The 26,295-nt window shown below is 39.8% G+C and overlaps 1 protein-coding gene across 1 annotated transcript in view; it reads left to right on the top strand.

Annotated features, from left to right (window-relative positions):
- The window catches only part of trim54 (tripartite motif containing 54), a 30,837-nt gene extending 12,006 nt beyond the window's left edge, over nucleotides 1-18,831 (top strand). Inside the window, exons 4-9 of the mRNA XM_071532853.1 lie at nucleotides 2,865-2,960; nucleotides 4,987-5,220; nucleotides 12,505-12,527; nucleotides 16,342-16,466; nucleotides 18,132-18,230; nucleotides 18,752-18,831. Coding sequence (XP_071388954.1) covers nucleotides 2,865-2,960; nucleotides 4,987-5,220; nucleotides 12,505-12,527; nucleotides 16,342-16,466; nucleotides 18,132-18,208 — 555 coding nt within the window. The 3' untranslated portion in view covers nucleotides 18,209-18,230; nucleotides 18,752-18,831. The remainder of the gene's footprint in view (nucleotides 1-2,864; nucleotides 2,961-4,986; nucleotides 5,221-12,504; nucleotides 12,528-16,341; nucleotides 16,467-18,131; nucleotides 18,231-18,751) is intronic.
- The last annotated feature ends 7,464 nt before the right edge of the window (nucleotides 18,832-26,295 follow it).

Raw genomic sequence — 26,295 nt, 5'->3', positions numbered from 1 at the left:
CGTGTTATCGAGCAGTTGGCTTCGCTGACATTTCACTCCCGGTCTCTCCATCTCTCACTCTGTCCTCTGAATCACTCATTTGAAATTTAGATGAGCATGGGAAGAGTTGTCGAGCCTCCCGTCTTTATGCAAAAGTTGATTTAAAAAGCAACAGTCGGTGATGTCATCCTCATCTGGTCATCTCGGTGCCTGCGTGGAGGCGAGAATGCTTGTTACTTCGGCGACACTTTCTATGATGTCTGGAGGACATTGTAAGTGTAGCTGTGACACACATGCGTATAATGTCTTATGATCCTCTGTAAGAAGAAGATTTATAAGTGGTGATAAAGCTCATTTATAATGTTTTATAAGTATTTGCTTGTAACGGCTTGTAGAATATATTTATAATGTATTACAACACACTATGGTAGAAAACTTAAACTTAAAACACACCTTGGACTTATAGGGCATTATGACTCCATGATTGTAGTGTATTATAGAACTTTATAAATCAACTATTCATGTGTTTTTGTTTGCTTTAGATAAAGTGAAAGGCTTGCTTATCGTGTATTATAAAGTTTTATGGGTAACTCTTTACAATAAGGGTCAATAAGTTAAGGGTTAGTTAATGCTTAATAAGCATTAACTAACCCTTAATTAACAGTTAACTAATGTGTCTGGTAATCATTTACTAATGGTGTTCATGTTAACGAAGGTATTAATTTATGCATTATTTAATAGTCATCATTCATCATCAATCATCATCATCACAAGTCATCATCATTAATACCTTAGTTAACATGAACACCATTAGTAAATTACACATTAGTTAACTGTTAATTAAGGGTTATTTAATGCTTATTAAGCATTAACTAACCCTTAAATTAGTGACCCTTATTGTAAAGAGTTACCTTTATGAATCACTTTTTTAAGTGAAGTGATCCACTCAACGCATTTCCCAACCTGGATCATTTACTATACTTGTAAGGCAGTGTTCCAAAAAACATAACCTCAATGTCAACAACAGGCCACCAATGACAGCAATGCCATACATATAAAGGAAGTTATTAATTATCCTGTTGGTGCACAACGTCTGGCATAGCAATCCTTGTTCTTTCTTGACCAAAAAAATATTCTAATAATTTGAGCGAGTGTAAAATCTTTTTACAATATTGAGGAGATTTTAACACATTTCATTTCCTTCAGAGAAAAAGGCTGGACCTCTGAAGTACGAGCCGGGAATTTCTGATTTGTGACTTTAGGTGAATGTCCATACACAAAGTCCCTGGTGCTTGACAATGCTACGCTCAAAAATATTGGCCGCCTCGAGGGTGGGGAAGTGGGTGTGTTTGTAATGATGCAATCTCGGAACCCATCGTCTATCGGTCTGACGACGATTAGACTCTGGGGGGCGACGGCCAATATTTAGGGGTTTCCGACGTCTCATATGCAGATATCTGTTTATAGAGATTAGCTGAAATGTAGTCTGGACCTAAAAAACTTGTGAAACAATCCGGTCATAGACGTCGTCTCTCAACTCCAACTCCATTCTCACGTCTCAAGTTGCTAATCGGACTGTAAACAATGACCGGCTACACCGGAAACCCCGAAATATTGGGCGTCACCCCCAGAGTCTAATTGTCGTCAGACCGATAGACGAGGGGTTCCAAGATTGGTAATGATGCAGGTTTTGCTTTCATAGTAGGGTTGCCTACGAAATAAATAGCGATTGAATATAAATGCATGCGAGTAAATTTCTCTTCACCCACCATCTACACCTATGATTTCAGTCACTGTCCTCCACGCCGTTGCTGTTTTTATCTTGTCATGGTGTTCTGCCAAAGTTGCATCTCATATTTTGGGGTGACTGGACATGGCAATAATGAACTTCTTCTCCATATCAAGAAGAACAAATGACAGGCGGAACTAGTTTTGTGATGTTTCGTGAAGGAACTTAATCAAGCAGACACTTGGCCGCGAGCCAAGAGGTCTACTCCTCCCCGCCGCTCGCCTTGCCACAATCCTCTGCAAATTTTCTATGCTTGCATTGATTGATTGATTGATTTTAGTTTTGGGTATAAAAGTACAGGCAGTAGTACATCCCAGAGGATAACACATAAAAACGTACTTAAACACTTGTTTCCAACGTGGTCCTTGATGGAGAACAGAAAAAGTAAAAAACAGTACACAAAACATACAATATTACAATAACAATGAAGTTAGGTATTTAGTACAAATTTATTTCACACAGCATATGACTTAGCTGGTGGAAGCACATGTCAACAGGAGACCCTGGGTTCACATCCCAGCAGTACCTCACAATGTTTTTCTGCAGCTACCTTACCAGTCTTTCCAGGAATTCATGGTCTAGTGCTTAGGATTCCTGGTTTTCACCCAGGCAACCTGGGTTCAACTCCTAGTATAAGAACAAAATAAGCAAACTTGGAGCAAGACTACACCTAGTAGGCCGCCTATAGAGCAACAAAGGCAAATTGCTGCATTGCATTTAGTATCAAAATGAGCAACTTGTGTTGAAGCTTTGAAAATACCATCTGTTTACTGTTGTTTTGCATGGCTCTTACACTGTCGATTCCCAATGTGGCTCTCACTAATGCTGTCATGGTATTGTAAGGTGGTTTGCATAAATGCGTCCAAATGGCAACTCTGTTACTCAATTTAACAAGTTTTCAGGCAATTTAATCTCTCAAAATCAACTAGCAAAAAATCTATTTCAGTGCATTGGGAAAAATGTTAACATGTTGACTCCCAAAGCATTGGACAACTAATAGACCTGATGCCAATTTGTGCTTCTTGCTCTCTAGTTTTAAGTTTCACAGCAAAGTTGGCAGCTAAATTAATAACAGTGATGTTATCACTGGTTGCAGACAGAACTGAGTGACGGCATCGCCATCTTGGTTGCCAGTAATGACCACACCCAGGCACTCATCTCTCAGATGGAAGAAATCTGCCGGGCCACAGAGGTTAGAAACACACACACACGCACTCCTCAACATCAGCCTTCCTTCTTTCTTTCCTGCCTCCCTTCTTTTCTTCCTATCTCTCCAATAAGAACAACAACCAGAAGACGCAAAGGAGAGGACTCGTTTCTTTTCCTTCTTTCCACTCTCCTGCCTTCCTTCCTTTTCCTGTCCACAAAAAAGTTGCACTAGGGAAGATGTTGATGTAAAAATCCAGCTGTCCTATCAGCCTAAATCACAAATTGGGGCTGCAACAGAGAAGAGCATCCCATCCCAACTAATTGAGACACTGTAGATTTGCCCTTCTTACCCAGAGTAAATTCTGGTATCGGTATGGTCACTGGTTGCAAATCTCCTCCACACAGGCAGTGAGTGATGAATGAAAACGTATGAGTGAAATCCAAAAGTATCTCTGTCCAGAGAAAGCTGGACTCACCACCGATGGTTGAACCTCTTCGCTACCTCCACTCTTACCACACAGGAGCGACTAGGGGGCTGTCCTGGGGCCTACATGCAAACCCATAGTGCTTTGCACCTGGCTGGGAGCAGTTGAGGCGAAGTTCACCCGGCTGCAAAGCGGTAACTTTATCACTGACTGGATGAAAGCATGAACTCTGATGTATGGACTTGAACCAACAAAGAAATGAGTGGAATGAAATTGTCATGTTTGTGTTTTTTTAGCGTTACCAGTAATATAAATAAATTGACATCAAATCATGACAATTGTTGTGAGAGCGACAGCTCACTCACTGCATGATTCAAAACACTTCCCCAGCATGATAAATCAAGGAAGATATGAGATTCATTTATGTATGAGTGTAAATGAAGAATAAACAAGTTTGTTCTCTCTCGTATGGAGAAAGTTACGCCAAACTCCATTCAAAAATCTGCCAATGTAAAGTTGCTTTGCTTATAGGCAAAGTATACACCTTACAGGACATGACTTGAGACAATGTACAAATTCTTCACTCTTCAATTCGGCATACATCCAATATACCAAGCAGCCCATGTTACCCAGTTGTAAAAGCTTAGATTTTTATTAAAATAATATGCTGCTTTGTGGATCATTTGTATGCAGAAAATACCAGCCAAACTTAAAACTTCTTAAATCATGTTCTATCAGACGTGGACAATTTGCAGTAAGCAAGGCAACATTAAACTGACCTCACTACCATATGGGAAAATGGAACATATTGGGGCTAGTGTACCAACAGTCCGCACAAAATTTAGTTGAGTATCCAGTTGTAACTTAAGATAATGATGTATGGTGGCTGTTAGTCTTAAAGTTAAATCAGCTGTAACCATCACAAAATCAGCAGGATTGAATATTACAATGAACGTAAGGAGATTATAGGAGCTAACTACTTGTAAGTGTTAGCGTTTGTATATAACTGTCCAGCTTCGGCTCAGCTTGGCTCCCAGTTAGACATGCAAAGCATTAAGGGTTTACACATCGCAGGAGGTCCCCTAGCCGCTCTCTAGTCCCTCCCCACCTCAAACTAAGAAGAAGAAATTTGGTTTACTGACAGGATTTCTGGGTAATGATGTCATCAAAATTCAAACAGTTACCTCTAGATAATAGGTAGTCAAGCATTTGCAGTTAAGGCCCTTTAACTTTAGACAGCTTGCCTGAGGAAATATAATTAGCAAACTGTATTTTCTAAGCTTGCATTTAGCTACTAACTTGATTTCGCTCTCATTGTGGCATAGTGGTAATGTGGACAATGAGCAGTTACAAGACAGTAGTATAAATTGTACTTTTGGCTTGAGTTTGATGGGGTACATAGTGATTGGTGAACTGTTGAGAGGACCTTCAGGCCTGTGATATTATTTTCAAATGTCAATTTGAATTGTTTCAATAATATTGCTGTTACAAACAGTTGTGTCCTATTTCCAGGCATTTGTGGAGCTAACAGTGGAGGTCTTCCATTTATTATAACATGTTTTGTTAATTTTATTTTACAAAACTTTGTAACTTTGTCAAGAAAGATGTTATACAGAAATAAATAATCTTCCTTCCTTGTCTCAGGAGAACGGCCGACGACAGAGAGAGCAGTTGGCTGACCGTTTTGACAGCCTGGTGGCCATCTTGGAAGAGCGGAAGAAGGAACTGGTGGGCCTCATTGCCAAACAACAGGACGATAAGCTCAAATACGTACGCTCCCTCATTCGTCAGCATGGTGATTACCTGGAGGCATCAGTCAAGCTGGTTGAGTCAGCCATACAATCCATGGAAGAGCCACATATGGCTTTGTTTTTACAGGTAGTCAGCAATTCAAATCAATCAATACTGTCCCTATAGGTTGTACTATATGGTTAGACAGATACACTACATGGCCAAATGTATGCGGACACCCCTTCTAATTAGTTGATTCGGCGATTTCAGCCACACCCATTGCTGACAGGTATATAAAATCAAGCACACAGCCGTGCAATCTCCATAGACAAACATTGGCAATAGAATGGGCCATACTGAAGAGTTCAGTGGCTTTCAACATGACACCATCATAGGATGCAACCTTTCCAAGTCAGTTCGTCAAATTTCTGCCCTAGTCAACAGATAAGACATGAAGTGGTCGGCTACACAAGCTCACAGAATGGGACCGCCGACGTGTACAAATTATATGTCCTCAGTTGTAATACTCACTACCGAGTTCCAAACTGCCTCTGAAAGCAATGTCAGCACAAGAACTGTTGGGAGCTTCATGAAATGGGTTTCCATGGCCAAGCAGCCACACACAAGCCTAAGATCACCATGTGCAAGGGTTGGCTGGAGTGGTATACACCACCACAGCAGTGGAAACTTGTTCTCTGGAGTGATGAATCAGGCTTCACCATCTGGCAGTCTGACAGACAAATCTGGGTTTGGAGGAGGAATAATGGATTGGGCTAGGCCCCTTTGTTCCAGTGAAGAGAAATCTTAATGCTACAGCATACAATGACAGTCTAGACAATTGTGTGCTTCCAACTTTGTGGCAACCATTTGGGTAAGGCCCTTGTTTGAGCATGACAAAGCCCCTGGGCACATTGGGATGAATTGGAATGCCGACTGAAAGCCAGGCCTAACATCAGTGCATGACTTCACGATTGCTCGTGGCTGAAGCAAATCTCTACAGCAATGTTCAACATCTAGTTGAAAGCCTTCCCACAAGAATGGAGGCTGTTGTAAAAGGGATTTTGGAATGAGATGTTCAATGAGCTGTTCAATGAGCAGGTGTCCATACTTTTGGCCATGTAATGTACGTCCAATTGATGATCTGTTGAGCTTTAAGGCAGTTTATAAAGTCAAAATATGGTCAAGTTAGTGTGGTCCATGTCTGAGGGGGTTCTCCCTGACCACAACTAGTCAAATGTTTCAGATGTCTAAGCAGAGAATCTTCCGAGTGGTAGTGTAAAACCTGCGTCACCCTGACCTAAATCACTAGCATGACAGTGAAGTTTAGTGTCCATGATTAAATGTGGTTTCCGAGGCTTTTCCACCCCGATAAGGCAGTTCTGGGAACACTCAGTTGGGCATTAAGAGTATACAAAGTCCAGAAAATTGCCATTGCTTTCTGGCCATTGGTCCAACCCTAGTGCAGCACATTACACAAATACAACCATTGTGGCCTTGACTGAAATTCGAGAAATTCGAGTGCAATTTCCTCAAAGTAGTGATTTGGGGCATTTAAGTCTTTGAAAGTCCATAAATCTTTCAAAGCTGGTACATGAGTTGATTAGACTTACAACTGACACCTTTAGAGTAAGGGTTGAAAGCAGCACCTTTTGAGAGATTAGAGACGCTGATGCAGAGGAAGAGTAGGCTACTTGTAAGGATTGTAAAATTAAAATCCAAGATGAGGCATTGTTCCAAAACCCCACACAAGAAAGACAGTTATGAGAGCCATAATTTATTAGTCATCCATGATGTACAGTGGGAGCAGCAATGGCATGTCTTAGAAGATGAGACCTGCAAGGTACAAACAGACATTAGCAACTTGTCAAGGCATAGCAAATATTGAGTGGCATTTTGCCTTACCAGGAGAGTCTTTTAGAAGCCACTTTTCGTTGGTGCTTCAACAGACGTCCTCGGTGCAGAAACAGCTGGGCTGCTGATCCCTCCCTGATCTCCTGGGGTGTAGGTGGTTTGAGCAAACAGCGTTCTTCCTCGATGGTAGCGTGAACGGGAGCTGAAGGAATAGACTGGCTCGAGATCTGACACGTCACTGAAAACTGGCTCAAGGCTTCCATCACTGGTTTCCTCACTGACGTCATAGCTAGTCGCGGCTCCAGAGCTGCCATCCTCAGAGCCTCCATAAAACCCTTCTGCAACACCGAGGTAGCTGTTGTCTACATAACCACCATCAGAGCCTTCATACCCACTAGTCTGAGGGGCAACATAGGCCACATGCCCAGTACCAGCATAGGAAACATCATACGCACTAACCTCAGGGCTGCCATAGCCTTCATCCTTTAAACTAGCATAGCCACTGTCAACATGTGTGTTACCCTCATAGCTGAAACCATACCCACTGTTTGCAGACCCTCCCTCTGCAAAAGAAACACCACTGCTACCCTGGTAGGTGTCAAAGCTGGCTGGGTAGCTGCTAGCTTCATACACTGAAGGAACACTGTTGGTGCCACCTTGGTATTTAACGTAACCACTACTCCCAGAAGGAGGAGCAGAGAGAGACCCAGAGTTTCCAAAGCCAGAGCTGCTGGAGCCAGCCAGATTGACAGATGACCCACTGGAACGCTTCTTGCTCGGCTTTTGAGGGGCAGGGAGCGTTCCCCCAGAGCTGGGGTAGGATAGGCTGGGTAGCGGGAAGCTGCTGCCCTGGCCAGAATGCCCCCAATGTCCAGAGCTAGAAGGGATTGGCTGCCGCATGAAACTTGTGGCTGCTGGAACGGCATTGTTTGAGCCATAGCCTGGGGAGAAGAATCAATATAGTTTACCCCATTCATTCTAAATCAAGTGAAATTCCTTTACCTACCTTTGCATTAGCATAAGTTTGAGTAGGCCAATATAGTCTTACCTTTCCATACAGGGCCACAAGTTATGCTTCCAATCAGCAGGCATGAAATCCACAGCACCCTGCAGATACATTTACCTTTAATCCAGCAATCTACTTAACAATTTAAGTAGAGTAGACAACCTATACTTACTTCATTTTGTTGTAATTAAGTGGATATATTCAGGATATGGTTAAAGGTGATTAGTGACTTCTCCCCAAGAGACTACAGATTCTATGTAGAGAAAAGAGCTCTGGTTACCAATGAAGTTACACTAACAATTACTGTACAAACGGAACACTTCACTCTTAACATTTCATACCTGAAAGTAGCTCAGCAGACTTCCTCCACAGGAACCCCTCCGCAATGTCCTCATGATGTCCAAGTGCTTCTTTTAAAGGATTCTGCAAGCCGAGCTAATTGATGGCTAAGTAATAACAGCTGGTTGCAGAGAAACCTGGGGTGTGGCTGATTGGCCTCCTTTGTGAAGGAAGGAACAATGCCCTGAAATGGGCATCTTGTAGCATTTCTTTGCCAGGAGGTGTGAAAGGGTTTAACTGACTATTGAGGCTGCTTTGGTGAAATAATTTCACAGGTTTGCTATGGCTTGGAGTTGTCTCTCCACCATAATGCCAAGTTGAAACATTAGACTTTGACATTTCTGAACAAAAGCTAGAAATGACTTGTTGCTTTATCTACAGAAACAAGTCTGGCTTTTCCAAGACCAAAGGTCGGTCTCACCAAGCAGCAGCATTTGAGGATTAGCAAGCTGATTTTGGGCTTTGACCCCATGGCTTTTCGGTCTTCCAATGGTGGCTCACGTTTAAGCAGGGTACATCGCCATGGTAACTTAGGCTGAACAGCACAGAGCAGATTATGTTCAGGCTATCGGATCCAAACGTATAAAAAGCCCACCTCCTCACCAAACATGTCTCTGGACAAATGGCATCACCACTGAGTGAATGAGATATGAAATGAATGAGACAAGTAATAAAAACGACTTTGTGAACAGAAAATCTTTTCACAGCCTCAATGTGATGATACAAAATTGTATCAATGAAAAGTATGCCCACTGTCCCTTAATGACGAGCAGTCTATTTATTTACGCATTTACACTAGCTGCAATTTTCCTCCAGCAATCCTCAAAACCAAAAAAGTTTTGGCAGCAGCAACAGTGTTACTTGACCGTTTTTTTTATTTTTCATATTTATTCAAAAAGTCAACTGTTATTCTAAAAATGCAGAGCAAGTCACAATACAGTAATTGTGACTTAGGAAATATTTGTTAAAGCACCTGTGTGGTAAATGGTTGAACATATAAATTTTAAATATAAAGTTGCACTTACAGTTGCTAATGTTCTATGCTAACTAGCTAACTTTGCTTACATCTACTAGTTAAAGCATGCTATTGTAATTGAAATCTGTTATTGGCTGATCTTGGTTGCTATTGGCTGATCCATGACAAACCGTGACAAAACAGGTAACCGACATCAAAGGTAATCAGGTTCAGCCAATAGCAGATTGCAATTGCAATAACATGCTTTTAACCAGTAGATGTCAGTCCAACCTGGAAAATAGAGTCTGTGTTTGGTTTCCCTTTAGTATCACTGACATAACATTAGTTGTTGCAGAGGGAACAGTATTTTACATTGGGCAAAGAAAAAGTTTTTTTTGGGGCAATTTTGCTTTTTTTATTAGAGAGTCACAGTATGACATGCAGAGAGAGATGGTATGCAGCAGTGGTGTGTCAAGGCCATTTTGACTGGGGTGGCCGAGGTGGGGCAACGGTGGCACTTAGCGCGGCATTTAGGAAGGATGTAGGCAGGTCCCAGGTCAGAATTCTGAATTCCGAGTCAGAATTCCAACTTTAAACTCAGAATTCTGACTTTATTCTCAGAAATCTGAGATTAATATCAGAATTTAAATACATTTTTCACATGTGGCCTTAATCCTCTTCCATACAAGGCCCAGGTTGAAAACAACCAGAATTATCAGGCATCACTGTCAACTGTATACATATAAAAAAAAAATGTAAGCTACTAACATTACTTCTTGGTCTTTATCTATAGGTGCGTGCTGCATTCCGTTTGGTCAGACATAGTGTTTTTTTCACATTGATCCCTAATTTGGTTTTCTCTTTGCTCCCCTTGGCGTGTTTCTTGAAACTCAAGGAGTGTAGTTTTGGAAAAAGAAATTAACTGGCTTGATGGTCCCACCTCTAACATGGCCATCAACCAGTCATAACTCAGGATTTTGGGGTGGCCAATCAGATTTGGCCAGTGCCACCCCCGGCCACCCCCGGCCACCCCCGGCCACCCCCTAGACACACCCCTGGCATGCAGCAAAGGGCTCGGGCTGGATTCAAACCCATGCTGCTGCAAATAGGACTTCTCCTTAATGGTACACACTCTACCAATTAAGCCACCAGGCCATCCCAAGCAAAAAAAATCTTGTAGGCTTCCATGTTTCCCTGGTTTTTCTGAGCTGGACCCCTGGCATGCATGGTGGTTGTAATTACGACTTACAAGGTGGGAATTTCTGACTTCCCACTTTAAATGGGATGCTGCATATTTGACCTACAGTATACTGTATACTCTATGAAATCTGGCCTTTCTAGTGTACTTCCACTCATGCTCAACATACAGGTGACATACGCTGACGCAACACAAAAGGCAGAGAGGCTTTTGCTTCACCAACATTATGCAAATCCAATTTACATCCATATGCTTACTTACCATGCTCCTCCTCTTCACTGGAAAATTTGAACTCTTTCACACACACTCATTGATATATTTCCCTGTCACAGACGTCATTAGACATGATCCATGCTCAGCCCCGAGTCCATGTCTGGTACTGCTATTGATGATCAATGGCTTTATGTGCGCAGCTCCAGCGTATGGATGGAAAGAGGAGCAGTAAGCCCAATGGGAGGCCTTGATGTTGGGGCTGCTGCTTTCAGAAGCCCCCCTAGGACGGCTGGGTCTCTGATCACGCATACCTTAAGACACACACAGCATCATCACACACACATGACTAATGCATGCATCCGCAGAGATAACGATGACTGGGTCAGCCCCTCGGGTGCGCCATATTGATCAACTGGTCGTTCACACGCATATACATATATAAACATATTTTGATGGAAAAAGCATGCACACAAGCCCAAACCTGCTGTGTTTTTCCTCCTGACTTCTGCATCTCAATCATCTTCTACAACTGTGGATACAGACAGTAGACTTTTAAACTAGGGTTCGACTGATATATCAGTTAGCCGATATATCGGCACTATTATTATTATTATGGGTTTCAATGGTCTAAATGCTGTTTTAGAGGCTTTCCCATCCTGACAAAAATACAAATCTGGGGGGACATCTTGGGAATTTCTTTTTTGACTTGTGTTAGTTAATCATAACGTACAAAGTGTACACCTATTTAATATTAAATGCCAAAAAAAAATGTATAAAATTTGAATTTTCTTGTATTTTTCTATCAAAAACCCATTACATTCACTTCCCGGAAAATTCGAAGTGGATACATAGTACACCATGGTTTTGTCTTGGTGGCTGGAATTTATACACTTTCAATAATCAAAAATTTGTCAAGCTCAAGATTATGTGCAAAGTATTTTTCTTAAGTCTTTTCCTGAATTATGTCTCGAAATATGTTGAATTGCAGAAGCAAGACGCCGCGCAAATGCCGTTTTCTTGTGACTTTAGATATTGAATATCTGCACAAAATATCGGCTATCAGCAGCTTCCAAAAACGTTGGTATCGGCCTTCAAGATCCATATCGCTCAAACGCTACGTTAAACTTTTATACCCATCTAAATCTATAACTGCTACCAGCTGGGGAGATGCACACGCACACACACACACACACACACACATACACACAGTGCTGCTTGTCCTCTACTGTCCCCCTGCCTCATCCTTCAGCTGCTGACACCTCCACCATCAATACAGATCCCCAGAGTCCTGCCAGTGAACACACACACACACACACACACACACATACACAAATTAATTCCCAGTGTACAGTAGTTAGTCACACCTCAGTGCTGGACAGACAGGTAGATGGATTGGTAGCACCTCCATTCCACCAGTCCCACTCCTCTCTATAAAGACAACAGGTTGAGCAATGACTGACAGGCTGTTGCTATATTCAGCAGTCTTATTGCCAACGCAAGGTGTTTGCGTCACACCGTCTCCACTGAGGAATGTGTGTGTGTGTGTGTGTGTGAGAGAGAGAGAAAGAGAGAGAGAGAGAGAGAGAGAATGAGCCTCAGGTGTCACTGCTTTATGTCTGACTACATCCTGTGCCAAAGCAGGTGTTAAAGAAGATAGAGAGGAGAAGCGGGTTGTAAACACCATCAGGCCATTCTGGCATAAGGCGGCTTTTTTCTTTAAATCATGCTTTTTTTTTTATGCACTGTGAAAATGTCTTACAAAAGTGTGTGACAGATGTCATCGGCACAGGAGACGAAAGTACGATTTGATTAACTTCTTTGCCTCTTCCCTCCAATCTCTGTCTCTTCCCTCGCTCTCGAACCTCTCAGAGCGCCAAGGTGATATTGGAAAAGTAAGTCGTGGTTTGTGATGGAACGGTCCGTGCCCGTGCTTGCAGTGGGATGTGGTCCAGCTGACTTGATCATATCCGTTTTACTCGGGTCAAACGGTATTTGATTGGGCTTGTTTGTCCGTCACTCTCTGATTGGGTTTTGATGAAACGTGGAAGAATGATGCATCTCACAACGGTTTCAAAATGACACTGATCGGCCCAAAGGGGGCGCTACCAGTACACAATGACATATTCATATCTCCCAATCCACAAGTTGGAATGAAATTTGGCAAATTCCAGCGATCCCTCCAGGAACATCAATATACGCCCTGTTGGATTTTCCACCATGTTGAGTTTCTTGAAAAACAGCTGCCACATGTGCAAAAAAGAAAGGACTAGCACTCATTTCAAATAACCTATGAAAAATTTGCCTTGTTCTACAACAGACTGGAAACTGACTTTTTCTGTATTTCTGTGAAATGTATTTTAGTCCAAATCATATTTTCTTGGCAGTAATTGATAACACTTTACAATAAGGGTACACAAAGTTAAGGGTTAGTTAATGCTTAATAAGCATTAACTAACCCTTAATTAACAGTTAACTAATGTGTAATTTACTAATGTGTTCATGTTAACTAAGGTATTAATTTATACATTATTTAATAGTTTATAAAGATGACTCTTAAATAATGTATAAATTAATACCTTAGTTAACATGAACACCATTAGTAAATGATTACCAGACACATTAGTTAACTGTTAATTAAGGGTTAGTTAATGCTTAATAAGCATTAAGCTTAATTAATGTACCCTTATTGTAAAGTGTTACCCAGTAATTTCTGACTTGATAACATTGGTGTTTGAAGTCAAACCTCTTTTTAAAAGAGTCACAAAAATTGATAGAATATTTATATCAATCGCCAAAAGAGAGCAGCGAAATGGACATTTACCATTTATTGAAATGAAAATGTGATGGATTATTACTTTAACAGGGTAAACCACATGTGTCTGGTATTCCAAATAGGCTAAAACAAAATTGCAAATACTATTTGACCCAGGCATTTCTGTAATTTACTACTTACATTCTAGCTTTTGACTTTGCTCTAATTAGCTCTATAGGCAACACATAGTCTCATAGACTGGTGAGCACAACTCTCTCCCACTTCCACTTCAGTGAGTCACATCTAACATGAATGACACCTGTAACATGAACTAATCCAATTTATTGAGTAATAGAATCCTATTTTTGCATGTCTAACAGAACAGGAGGAAGGAGAGGAAAACCCCCCCAGACCAAAACAGAATTTATACCTTATTCCCATAATCTTTAACAGTTCACTCATTATTTTTGAACATGAGCAAGATGAAAGTGTCAGGATGGCATGTAATTATAAGGATTACAGATTATTTGCATTGCGTTGTCATATACTGTGATATAGGGATGTAGTGGAGGGTTCCCACCTAAACTCAGTTTACCTGCCTTTTGTATTTGCAGATGTTTACCATGTTTTTAGAAAAAAAAAAATGTTGTGGTAAAGTCATAGTATAGTCTACATTAGGGCTGGACGATAATTCAATATTATCATTTATCATCTTTCAGTGGGATTATATTGTGATGATATGGTGATTTTGGGATATCGAGATGCACAGTTCTGCTGTCTGAACTGATGAGAACAAGCTCATTTTATTTAGAAACTCAGACAAAATGAAGTATGGTAGGAATATTATGTGAAAATTCACACCAAACATTACCATTCGGTTCAATATGATGAACATTAATTTGATTATTTAACGTGATTTCACTTATGTGAGCCATATCGTCATATATATCGATATTGAAAAAAATCCTTATGATTATCGTGATATTGATTTCAACCATATCATCCAGCCCTAGTCTACATCATATATAGTAAGTAGTCTCAAACTGATCTTTTAAGCATTGTTAATGCTTTTCTGATAAATATTGTAGATTTTTTTTGTTAATGTTGTTTCCCCTCATGATGATCACTTAGTCGAGGTGTACTGCTTTGCTTTGTATTACACAATAATGCATTGTACTGCGATGTGGTCTGAAGTGAAATCTCTTGTGGACATTTAGCATGCGGGGGACAGTCAGATTCAACTTGAATTCATACCCAGCACAAGCCTTGAGTTTGTGTTTGTGTGTTAGAGTGTTGAAATGCATGTGTGTATATTTCAAACTCTCTGTGCTTGTTTGTGTATGTGTGTATGTGTGTGTGTTAGGGTTAGACTGATAAATTGGTTTGCTGAAATATTGAGTCAATAAGCCCAATCCCAATGTGCCCCCTATGGATGAGCCCTAATTGACACCTGTGTGTGCAGCTGTAGAGCCTGAGTGTGAAAAGTCGTGAGGGCTGGAAATGGTATGGGACAGCACTTTGTGACATCACGTGTTGCCTTGACGACGTTAGACGTTGCTATCTCCCGTCAATTAATCAATTTGTAATTTACTCTTTGTTTGTCTCTTTGTTTTTTTTTGTCTAAACAGTATTATTAAGTTAAATGAAAAAAATGTTGATGGATAATGTTAAATAGGCCTAGGTATATGTTTTGTAACATTGCAAAGTTTATATACTGTGCTAATGGATATAGAAAATATTCTTCATTCTGCTAGAGGTTAGCCTGCACTAGTTCATTACAATATGGAAAAAAAAAAAAAGAAAAAAAAAAAAAACAGTAGGCGGCACCTTGAAGGCAGAAGATACTTTTAATAAAGCTTAATGAGCGAAAATAAAAAGCGCATAAGAAAGCAAAAGAACACAAGCAAGTTATATTACATGCCACTAATATTTAATAATAATCTAATAATAACCTTCTTAAACCTCAACAGACATTAAGTTAGACAGCTCTGGATAGATTCAATCATAAATCTGAGTATTCCAATGTGTTTCTAATGCTCAAAAAGCATAAAATAGACACCACGTTTGCCAAAAGAGTCAAAAGTTATGGTAAAACTCATTTTCGGGTAGCCGCCATCTTGGAAATATGCAAATTAGGGGTCCAGACACACCCAATCGTAAAGATAAGCATTCCAACGTGTTTCTAACGGTCAAAAAACATAAAATAGACACCAAGTTTGCATTTGTAGCTCATCTGGTTCAAAAGTTATAGCCGAAACCTTTTTCGGGCGGCGGCCATATTGGATTTGGTTGCCATGGCGACCCCGGGGGTCACCGGCTCGGGCGCTCTCACTAAATCATTAGGGCATGCCCTGGGCTACATCTGGGCCAAATTTGGTGCTTTTAGACTGATTTGCACGAACTTAGCCTCATATCTCCCTAAGGCCCTCGACTAATTGGGATTGGACCAATATTGCCCTTTTATTAAAAAGTGGATATGAATGTAATTTAACCATATATTTATTGTAGAATTGATCAATACTAGACTGGTTGTCTATGTGAAGACCTTAACATGAATTGACTTTAATGAGATATTTTGATCAGATTTGATACACATATGCATGAATATGTATTGTGTTTTTGCAGTGGAGAGTTTTAGTGTCTCATGGTGGTCTAAATGCTGTTTCAGAGGCTTTTCCACTCAGACAAGAATACAATTTTTTGGGATTTTTTTTTTTGGCATTGAATATCACCTCAAAAATATCAGCTATCTGCAAAAATATTGGTATCAGTATCGGCCTTCTGAAACCCACATCAGTTGAACCCTACTATGTATGTCCACATATGTGTGTGAGTTTACACTATTGTTGAGGTCATTTTTGGAACTTGGAGTTCTGTATTTGTGTGTGTGTGTGTGTGTGTGTGTGTGTATGTGTGTGTGTGTGTGTGTGTGTATGTACTGTATGTGTTGACAGAATCACAGCCACAGCCAAGGCATCTAAGATGGAGCGTCCAGAGCTGGGTTATGAGAGTATGAGCCACTTCATCATCAACACCGAGGATGTAGCCGACATGCTCAGGAACATGGACTTCTGCTCAGGTTAGCTCAGAGTAGCACAGAAAATGATAGGAGTGATAGTATGAGGCAGCAGAGGAACACTGGCTTCTGATCTGGTACATAAAACATAAAAAAAACAGATGCGAGCCAATATTATTATTATTAGAATTGTATAATTTATTTATTTTAATTTCTGTCTATTACTATTTTTAATTTGTTATTTGTTATTTTTTATTTTTTTCTAAGCTGTACTTAGTATAAAATGTCAACTTCTTTTGCTCATCATATTTCTGCTATGTGGAATAAAAATTTGGTAAAAAAAAACAAAAAAACAGATGAGAGTCAAGTAGACTAGAGGTAGAAGATGAACATGTGTCCAGGGAAACAGTACCAAAATATCCTACTCAAATAGAAGTATGGTTACTTTTCTGAAGTTGAAAAGAGAGAATGAATGGGTCATTCCTCAAAATAGGTGCGTTTTGTACTTTTTTTGGTGGTGATTTCCTTTTAAAAGAAAAAAAAATATCATTATTGAAAGGAGTTCCACCTTTTAGGATATATAATCGGTAACACTTTACAATAAAGGTCACTAAGTTAAGGGTTAGTTAATGCTTAATAAGCATTAACTAACCCTTAATTAACAGTTAACTAATGTGTCTGGTAATAATTTACTAATGGTGTTCATGTTAACTAAGGTATTAATTTATACATTATTTAATAGTTATCTTTATAAACTATTAAATAATGTATAAATTAATACCTTAGTTAACATGAACACCATTAGTAAATTACACATTAGTTAACTGTTAATTAAGGGTTAGTTAATGCTTATTAAGCATTAACTAACCCTTAACTTAGTGACCCTTATTGTAAAGTGTTACCATATAATTGGTTTCCTCTTCCCTACATATACAAACTAATATTTGCATCCCATTCGGTGAGGTTATGACATTATTATCAAAATACTGTATATTTATACTGAAATGTACATCTGCAATTGGCTGATCTTTGGTGCCAGGTAATGTCACCACCTGTTGTGTACTCTACAGGAGGTGACATCACCTGGCATCAAAGATCAGCCAATAGCAGATGGCCATTTTTTAGTAGCATGCTTTTTTTTTACCATTAGATGTCAGGCTTTACACAGATTTGGGTTTGAGGCTACTCATTCAATAACTTTTATAACATTTATAAAATTCATTGTATATCTTTTGAAATACAGGGTAATGGGGTTGACATGTTATGATCATTCCCATCAGTTAAATATTTTAAAGAATTAAAAAAGACAAAATAGAGCTGGGAAGCTTACATGCCCTCTCAATGTTGTTTTCCCTCCATGAAAATGATGTCACTTCCTTAAAATCATATGACATCAAACATGATGTAATGTCTTGATATCTAGGAATATAAAAAAAATTATACACATGATGTGCAAATTGTGCATCATATTCACATTAAGAGGTCTACTCATGAATATTGGCAGCAGTGGCCGTTTCGGTGCTTAATTAGCTCAAGAAATCAGGTAGTGTGTATTCACCCTGAATGAGCATCTTAGTAAACATCCCGAAGCAAGTCAGACAGACACCTAAGGGAAGGATTAAACACAAGACCACTTCCTTTAGTCTCCATTTACACAGGTTTAACTAGCTGTGTTTGCTCTCTTCTGCCTGTCTAAATAAGCCTGTGTGTGTATGGGTGTGTCTTCAGGCTTGGGGGATGATGGAGAAGAGGATCCAGAAGAAGGGGGAGAGGAGTCAGAGCTTGACTACTGCTCCAGATATTAAGCACAAGAGTCCACCAGCTCAGGTAGGACACTCTGTCTAAGGTAGGGGCCATGGGCACTTTTGGCCAATTAAAACCACTTTCTTGCAATTTTACTATAGATTTGCATAGTTTATGTCATCTGAAACTGCAAAAATGATTTACTGTATTTGCAAATTCCAGTAATCACAATAGCCCATTATAATGCAACCTTTTACCTTAAGGCAGTAAATGTATTGTTAGTCCTGCCCACTGATAATTCAGTTGGACAATAACAACTATATTAGCACAGAAAAAAACTTTGGACCTACAAGATACTGAAGTGAAGTATTACGCAAGTTCAATCAAGAAGACTACCTAAATCATTCATTCGTTCATGCTACTCTTTACCCAATCAGAGTTGGCAAACACTCTCCCTCTTTTTTCCAGAGAACCAATCAGAGTTAGCCGTCACTTCCCTCTCTTTTTCAGAGAACCAATCGTCTAAGTAACAGGAGTATATACACATCACCTACTATGCTATTGTGCTACTCACAGATCTATGCTGTATGCTGCTGTCATTCCAGTCGCTGTGCTTACCTTCGTCCCTCCTCCACCCCATCCCCACCAATGTCCAGGCTCCAGAGGAACTCCCCAGGGGGACGTCCTGATTCCTACGTCCATCCCTGATGAACTCCTCCACGAATGGGAGGAGTTCCTCCATGGAGCTTATGGCAAAGTTTCCATCATGTTTCATGTCATGAATAAAGTTTTTCATTTGACCATTCAACCTAGTCTCTCCTGATTGAAGACATATTGGGTATATTCATTGTTATAATTGCAAAAAAACAAAAACAAAGCCCTAACCTGGCAACACTCTGTCTCTGTGACAGAGAAGCTAACTTTACCACCACAATATCAGAGGAAATATTCCATCTCCTAATACTACACATCCCCATTCACCAAAAGATAAGACACTTTTGCAGCAATCTACAGTTTGACATTGATTCTGGAAGCTATTTACATTTTCCACAGTGTGTTTTGAAATGGTTAGCTTTGCTATACCTGTAACATTAGCTAGGATAGCTAGCAAGCAGGCTCCATTGCATTGCGTAAGCATGGCTTTGCCAGTCCTTTTCAATTTTCAATTATACAGGGAAAGTAGGACTGGACCTGACCTTACATGATTTAAGGGACAGAGCTTTGTTGTTAGTGTTAAGTTCAACTTCACTTTATAAGGCAAACATATTTCAAACTGGTGCCATTAAGTTTTGGGGCAACTGGGTCATTCCAAGGAGTTTTTAGGTGCGTGGGCCCTAAGAGTAGTGCACTAAAATTATACAGACACAATACACTCAAACACCATCTGATAAAAATATTACTTTTCAGACTTGTGTACTACTTGAAGTTTCTTGTGTGTAATTAAGAATGACTTTCAAACTTCAATATTCACCAAAAAGTGGAGATTTCTTTGCCTTTGGATGTCATGTCCTATTGTTACCCCATAGCAGACCCAGTTACATCTATTAAAACTGGGATTCTTTGTGTGTCTGTGTATGTGTTGATGGATGGGATTAACAATGATGAAGAAAGAGAGAAAGAGGGTCATGGTATATTGGAGTGTATAAATTAGGGTTTGACCGATATGGGTATTTGATATTTCATATCTTAAAATGTTACCGTTTTCATGACAAAAAAACAACAAAATTCAAAAGTATTCATTGTTTCCCTCTGAATTTGATTCTTTTCAGGGTGGAACAGCCTGTGAAACAGCATTTAGACCATCATGGGACACTAAAACTTGAACTACATTAAAACCCAGGATAATAATAATAATCCGATCAAAACGTCGGATTTGATTCAGGTTAAAGGCTTCCCATAGACAACCAGTGTAGTATTGATCAGTTGTACAATAAATATGTTATCAATCAAACTGCATCATATCCATCAAATCAGAAGTGGACGACACTGACTGGCAGATATGGGTCAATATGCGTCCCATATATCGGCAAACCGATATATAGGTCTAGCCCTAAGTATAAATGTGAGTTTGTGTGTTAAAGAGAATGAGTAAAATGATTTAAGATTTACTGAGAGAGAGAAGGGGATAAGGGGGACAAACAATCTGTTTGTTACTACTCTGTATCTCCCTGTCAACCTGCATTGAATGAATTGATCAGCGCTTTGTGGTGCATTTGATTTTGGTTGAGAAGGTGCCAAGCTCCTCACATTAGCTATTCAGCTCCCAGTAGGGTTTCCAGGAATGTGCCAGCACAAAGAGTCCCAGGGCTTCTCACGTGTTTTCATGTCACAGACCCCCAAATAGACCCACGTTAAACCGCAAATCCCCATTTGATCAGACTTAGTCTCAGGGATCCATATATAAAGATTTTAGTTGTTGTTGATTTAGTATTGAATTGTGGAAGTGTACTCACTGTATGTGGGGACAAAGTGGTGAGAGTGAAACCTGGGATTACAATAGTCATTTTTATACGTTCTCTCATTGGAATAATTTCCAGTGAATCAAATTATAGAGGAAATTCAGCTATTTCTCATTTAGCTGGGGACCCCCTGGGATCCCCTCAAGGACCTCTGGGTGTCCCCGGGCCAACTTTAAGAACCACTATATATTATAGGCCATAACAGTGTAGGCTGTAACCCCACTAAATGAATATGGGATGATGGTATTTCTGACCACTCATCGTCTGAACAAGATCAAGATCTCTGGAGGCAAGACAGATATCTTTCATATATTTTCATGTTGTACATAGGTAGTGGGCTTGCTGGAAGCAAACACACTATAGAAATTGCCAATATTGGCCATTATTAGTGGGGTTGCTGCAAGCAACACACACACACATACACACACACACACACACATACACACACACACAGCTACTGGTACATAGTATCAGTACCAGTACGTGTTCCAGTATGTGCCAGTACCAGTACATAGTCGGCCACTAACACACACACACACACACACTACACATCGGTACATGTTAGGGTTAGGGTTAGCTTTGACACCGTGTGTTCTGTGTGCAGCTGTCTTCTCTCAACCCAAGTCATTATCAAAATAATTATATAATATAGTTATTTGTTGAATTCCTTCCTCTAATTTCAATTTTTCTATAGAACTACTACATTATTTCATGGTTTTGTCTTGTTTCTTACCAACTACCATTAAACTCTTTCTCTATTTTCCCTATAATTAGTACATAAATTGATGATTCTTTCCAGGAAACTTCCTAAGAAATTAGTAGTTCCTTTCTAGGAAATGATTAGGAAACTGTGGACCCAGAAAATAAACTGTTCCTGAAATTTCACCCACGGTAAGTTGCGATTATGCTGAGAATGCAGCCATGCGTTGTGTTTTATGGAAATGTACACGTTCCGGGGCCGGCGGTGGCAGCTCACTGTGTGTGAAATCTACCGACAAGACCGCTTATGTAAAAAGCCAGGCGGGAGTGAAGGATTCCCCTCAGCCACTCATGGTGATGGGGACAGAGTCACAGTGTATTCATGTTGAGTCAGTCAAAAGGCAACAACAACAGCGTCCTCCTCCGTGCTGCCTTTGTGTGGAGCAGGCACATTAGGCCAAGCAGTTGGAGACTCGCTGGTGATTGCGAAGACGTGGGATGATGACACTGATCTCATGATATTCATCTTTTGTTCTTCACTCAGGGTTCCTCCAGTCCTGAGAAAAAAACAAACAAAAAAAAACAAGAGACCGAGAGAGAGGTTTACCATAATCCTCCGGAAGATGTTGAAGTTTGAAGACTTGGTCCACCGTCCTCCTGCCAACTCACATATCTCTGTTCTAGCATGAAACAGGGACAATGAAGAAAATGTATATATACATGATATAAATCACACATTATCTGTCCATTCTCCCTCCCTCACCAGATGCACGAAGACCGGCTAGTCCATGGTTCTTGCCTCCCACATTGATGCCTTTTGTCCGCTAAAAAGCCTGTGCATTGTGTGTAAATATATCAACCTATGTATAGCTTCAATGGAAACGTATACTGTGCATTGGGCACTGCACTGCATTCTATGTTGTGGGAAGAGAGGTAGGATTAAAACCCTTTATATAGCTTTATACCACAATACCTTCTAAAGCCTTCCATAAGGAGGCTATAGTTTGTGCATTTTGTCAGTGTTGTTCTGAATGGCATGTCTAAACTGTGTGGGATTCAAGTCAATAAAATGGAATTGCTGTCTTTGAGAGTGGACATGCTTTTAAACCCGTATTTAACCAAGTTGACTCAGAACTGGGGTTAGACTGATATATCAGCTTGCCGATATACTGTATGAGGCTGATATTGTACTTTTATTAAAAATGGGATCTGGTCCACCTCTGATATGATCAGTGGTGGAAGAAGTACTGAGATCTTTTACTTCAGTAAAAGTAGAAATACAACAATGTAAAGATACTCCATTACAAGTGAAAGTCCTGCATTCAAAATCTTACTTAAGTAAAAGTACATAAGTATTGGCAGCAAAATGTACTTAGAGTATCAAAGTAAACGTACTCATTATGCAAACTGTCCCCATCTAGAGAGTTCTATTTTTTATAAATTATTGGAATATTAATACTGATTTATTGACATACAAATACATGTAAGCAGCATTTTGAAGTTGTCAACGTGAAGCTAATCTTAACAATTTAGCTATACTTTTGGGTAGTCTAATCTATAACAATGCTATTTTATAGTTATTTTATAAAGATGATCAAATGTTTTAAATATAAAATATTGATCTGAAAAGTAACTAGTAACTATAGCTGTGAAATAAATGTAATGGAGTAAAAAGTACAATATTTCCCTCTAAAATGTAGTGCAGTATAAGTACAAAGTAGCATCAAATGGAAATACTCAAGTAAAGTATAAGTATCTCAAAATTGTACTTAAGTACAGTACTGAGTAAATGTACTTAGTTACTTTCCACCACTGAATATTATGGATATGATGCAGTTGGACTGATTACATATTTATTATAGAATTGATCAGTACTACACTGGTTGTCTATCCATGACTTGCAGTGACATAACTGACTCTCGGGTTAGTGAGAGAAAGTGCCTACCATCGCTGTTTTATTAAATATTAAATATTAAATAACGCACTTTACTTACCCAGTACCAGTTAAACTGCTTGTCACATGTTGAGCTGTCAGTTCTAATAATCGTGTTGGGATGAAGGCGGTGAAATTTCATCTCTGGCCCACGGATAAAGAGAGACAGGGACATAGTCGCAACAATTTCTAAAGATAACACTAGCTTTTTCTCTTGAAGATGAAGGCTGGATAGTTGTTCACCCACCCTGAAGTCAAACTGAATGCATGAATATGTTTTTATTATTATCAGCGGAGCGTCAATGAAGAGTTTTAGTGTCCCATCATGGTGTAAATGTTGTTTCAGAGGCTTTTCCACCCTGACAGTAATAAACTTCTCATCATTATTTAAGGGACAGCACACAAGAGACAGACAACAAATATTCCTGTTCCTGCACTGGAGTGACAAACTTTACCCTAGATCTCCAAAAAAAAAATTGCCTGAAAATAAACAGGGATCAAATAAAGCATGAATACACACTAAAACCACAGAGAATTCAAATTAATCGCTGAAAGCTTTGTAATGCAAATTTTGGTTATTTTCATTTTTTTTTACTTTAACTGAAGGACTACAAGGTCCTCGTTGATTTGAGAAAATTTGGTAACATTTTACAATAAGGGTCACTAAGTTACGGGTTAGTTCATGCTTAATAAGGGTTAGTTAATGCTTAATAAGCATTAACTAACACTTAATTAATGTACCCTTATTGTAAAGTGTTACCGAAAATTGTATGCCCCTTTGATTTACGGGGCCTTTTCAAAAGTTGACATTTTGCAGCTGGAAGGTTTTCACCCAGCAGCAGTCATATGTTTGTTGAAGGAGAAAACACCGATAAGTAATCTGTGGCATGACGTCTTATTTGGTTTTACGTCATGATGTCTCATTTTAAGTAAAACCACCCATTCCCACATGAACCTCTCTGCTCTTGTTTTTGAGTAATTCGATTATTATTAGTTAAAAGTATGGTGACACCCCTGTTTGTCATTGCTTTGATCTACCAAGTGATGTGCGATGGCATTTGTAAAGCACAAAGAGGGAGATGAAACAGACCCAACGCTAACACACACACACAGAGGGTGATAAGGCGGCAGAAGCACCGATACACCCACAGTTTGAGCTGAGTCATAGAAACAAAGGGCCCAGAGGCCATTTTGACTTCTGTGTTTTTTCCTTCTCCTTCTCCCTGTCTCTTATCTCTTTCAACAAGTTGGACAAGATGCCATTAACTGTCACTTCCATCACGTCTGGGCCTCCACACTTCATGGATGCAAACACTCATCTATCAAGTCCGACAGTATTCTGCAATTCAGCAGTGTGATACTAATTCGGCAATCAAATTGTATTGAAGTTGTATTCTGAGTCACATGCAAGATGGTTCAGAAATGCTCAATGAACTGTCAGCAAATCCTCAACTATCTATTATGAGTGTGGCCAGACTGGATGTAGTCAAAAGGACAATTTCTCATTTTAGGGTTTAGATCCTGAGATACAGAAAAAAAGACGCCTGAATATCATTCCCTTGGTGGTTTATTCTTCTTCAGGCAATACATCTGAAACACCTGACGCAGACCAGAAGAGGTGGAGACCTGGTGGTGGTGAGGAGTAAACCTCGGCCTGCTCATTCACACTGTGACCTGGGAAACTCGGTCGATGTGTGGACGGTCAACAAGCAAGAGAAATTGTTTCATGAAGTTCCACCTGGTGAGTGCAAATCAGATGAGAAGTGGATTCCAGCCACACAAAGCTTCCCAGTTCTCTTCAGCTTTTATTTGAAAGACAAATAAACATCTCAAAAACTATGCATGGAGTGGTTGCATCCATTGTTGGGGTCATTTTTTCTGTATATTTTTGATTAATGCAAAGGTTAACAGTATGTTAACTCATCAAAACAATGTATATTATAAAAGGCAATAACAAAGCATCAAAAAATACATGATTTGCCAGTAGCTGCACATCTCTCGCACTCTTACACTGCCCACAATTGTTCAGAATAGAGAGACCTATGAACAAGTAGGGATCATTGTAAGAACTCTAGCATGCAAGTATTTTCTATTTCTCACCTTTTGTATCAACCAAGTTAGGGATTTTGGCTGTGCACACACAGTACCTCCTTGCTACAGACCAGGCAAAAATCTCTATTCATCTCTATTGCGATCCAATCCAGGGATGGCTTTCTCTCCTGGCGTTTGCAATGACGTTTCCACACAAAGCCTTGATATCAGAGCAGAGATGTCAGCCATTATGGTGTTACCCATGCCGAAAAACTTCCTGAATAACCAGATATAATCCCAGTGGAGCATTTATGAGGGCGTTCATTAAAGTTATAAAAAAAGAAATCATAAAAGAGGTGTTCAGATGAACATCTTTAGAATTGTTCATGTTAATGTAGTGTGGTTAGCATTGACCAGGAACATGCTACTTGCTGATCAACCCCAGTTACACTGCCGGAGTGAGGTTGTCTGATGTTAAAGGATAAGTTTTGCGATTTTGGACCTATATATAATTTGTCTCTTACATACCTGTAGTACTTGGCCCCACAGAGAATATTGGCTCCTGCGTCAGCTGTCGGTTGAAACGACGAACTCAGATGCTAGGCCTCTTGCTGCTAACAATGAGTCCAAATGGTGTTTGTAAAAATATCTAGAGGAGTTGAGAGTAAACATGACACAATTCCGCCATTACGCACACTTTCACTCATCAGGAAATCACATCCCTACTGCAGCACAGACTGCTGTGGGGTGAAAGTGCGTTACTGGCGGCGTGAGCCGGGTACAGTGGAAATGGTGTGGTGCTGCTGCTTTCCGGGCTGTGAATATAAATATGTTGGTTGGTCGCCATATCGTCTTCACAGACTGCCTTTTTTGGAGATATTTTGACAAACCCTGTTTGGACTCATTGTTAGCAGCAAGAGGCCTAGCAACAGGAGCTCGCCATTTAAACCAACAGCTGACTAAGGAGCCAATATTGTCTGTGGGTCCAAGTACTACTAATGCCGTTTTTCCACCGCATGGTAACTCA

The sequence above is a fragment of the Centroberyx affinis genome, unplaced genomic scaffold (assembly GCF_046629955.1).
Source record: "Centroberyx affinis isolate AG114_WGS23_722 - 3 ecotype Tasmania unplaced genomic scaffold, CSIRO-AGI_Caff_v1 ptg002260l_1, whole genome shotgun sequence".
Lineage (NCBI taxonomy): Eukaryota > Metazoa > Chordata > Actinopteri > Beryciformes > Berycidae > Centroberyx > Centroberyx affinis.
The sequence above is the reverse complement of the archived record's forward strand: the minus strand, read 5'-3'. Positions and strand labels throughout refer to the sequence as shown.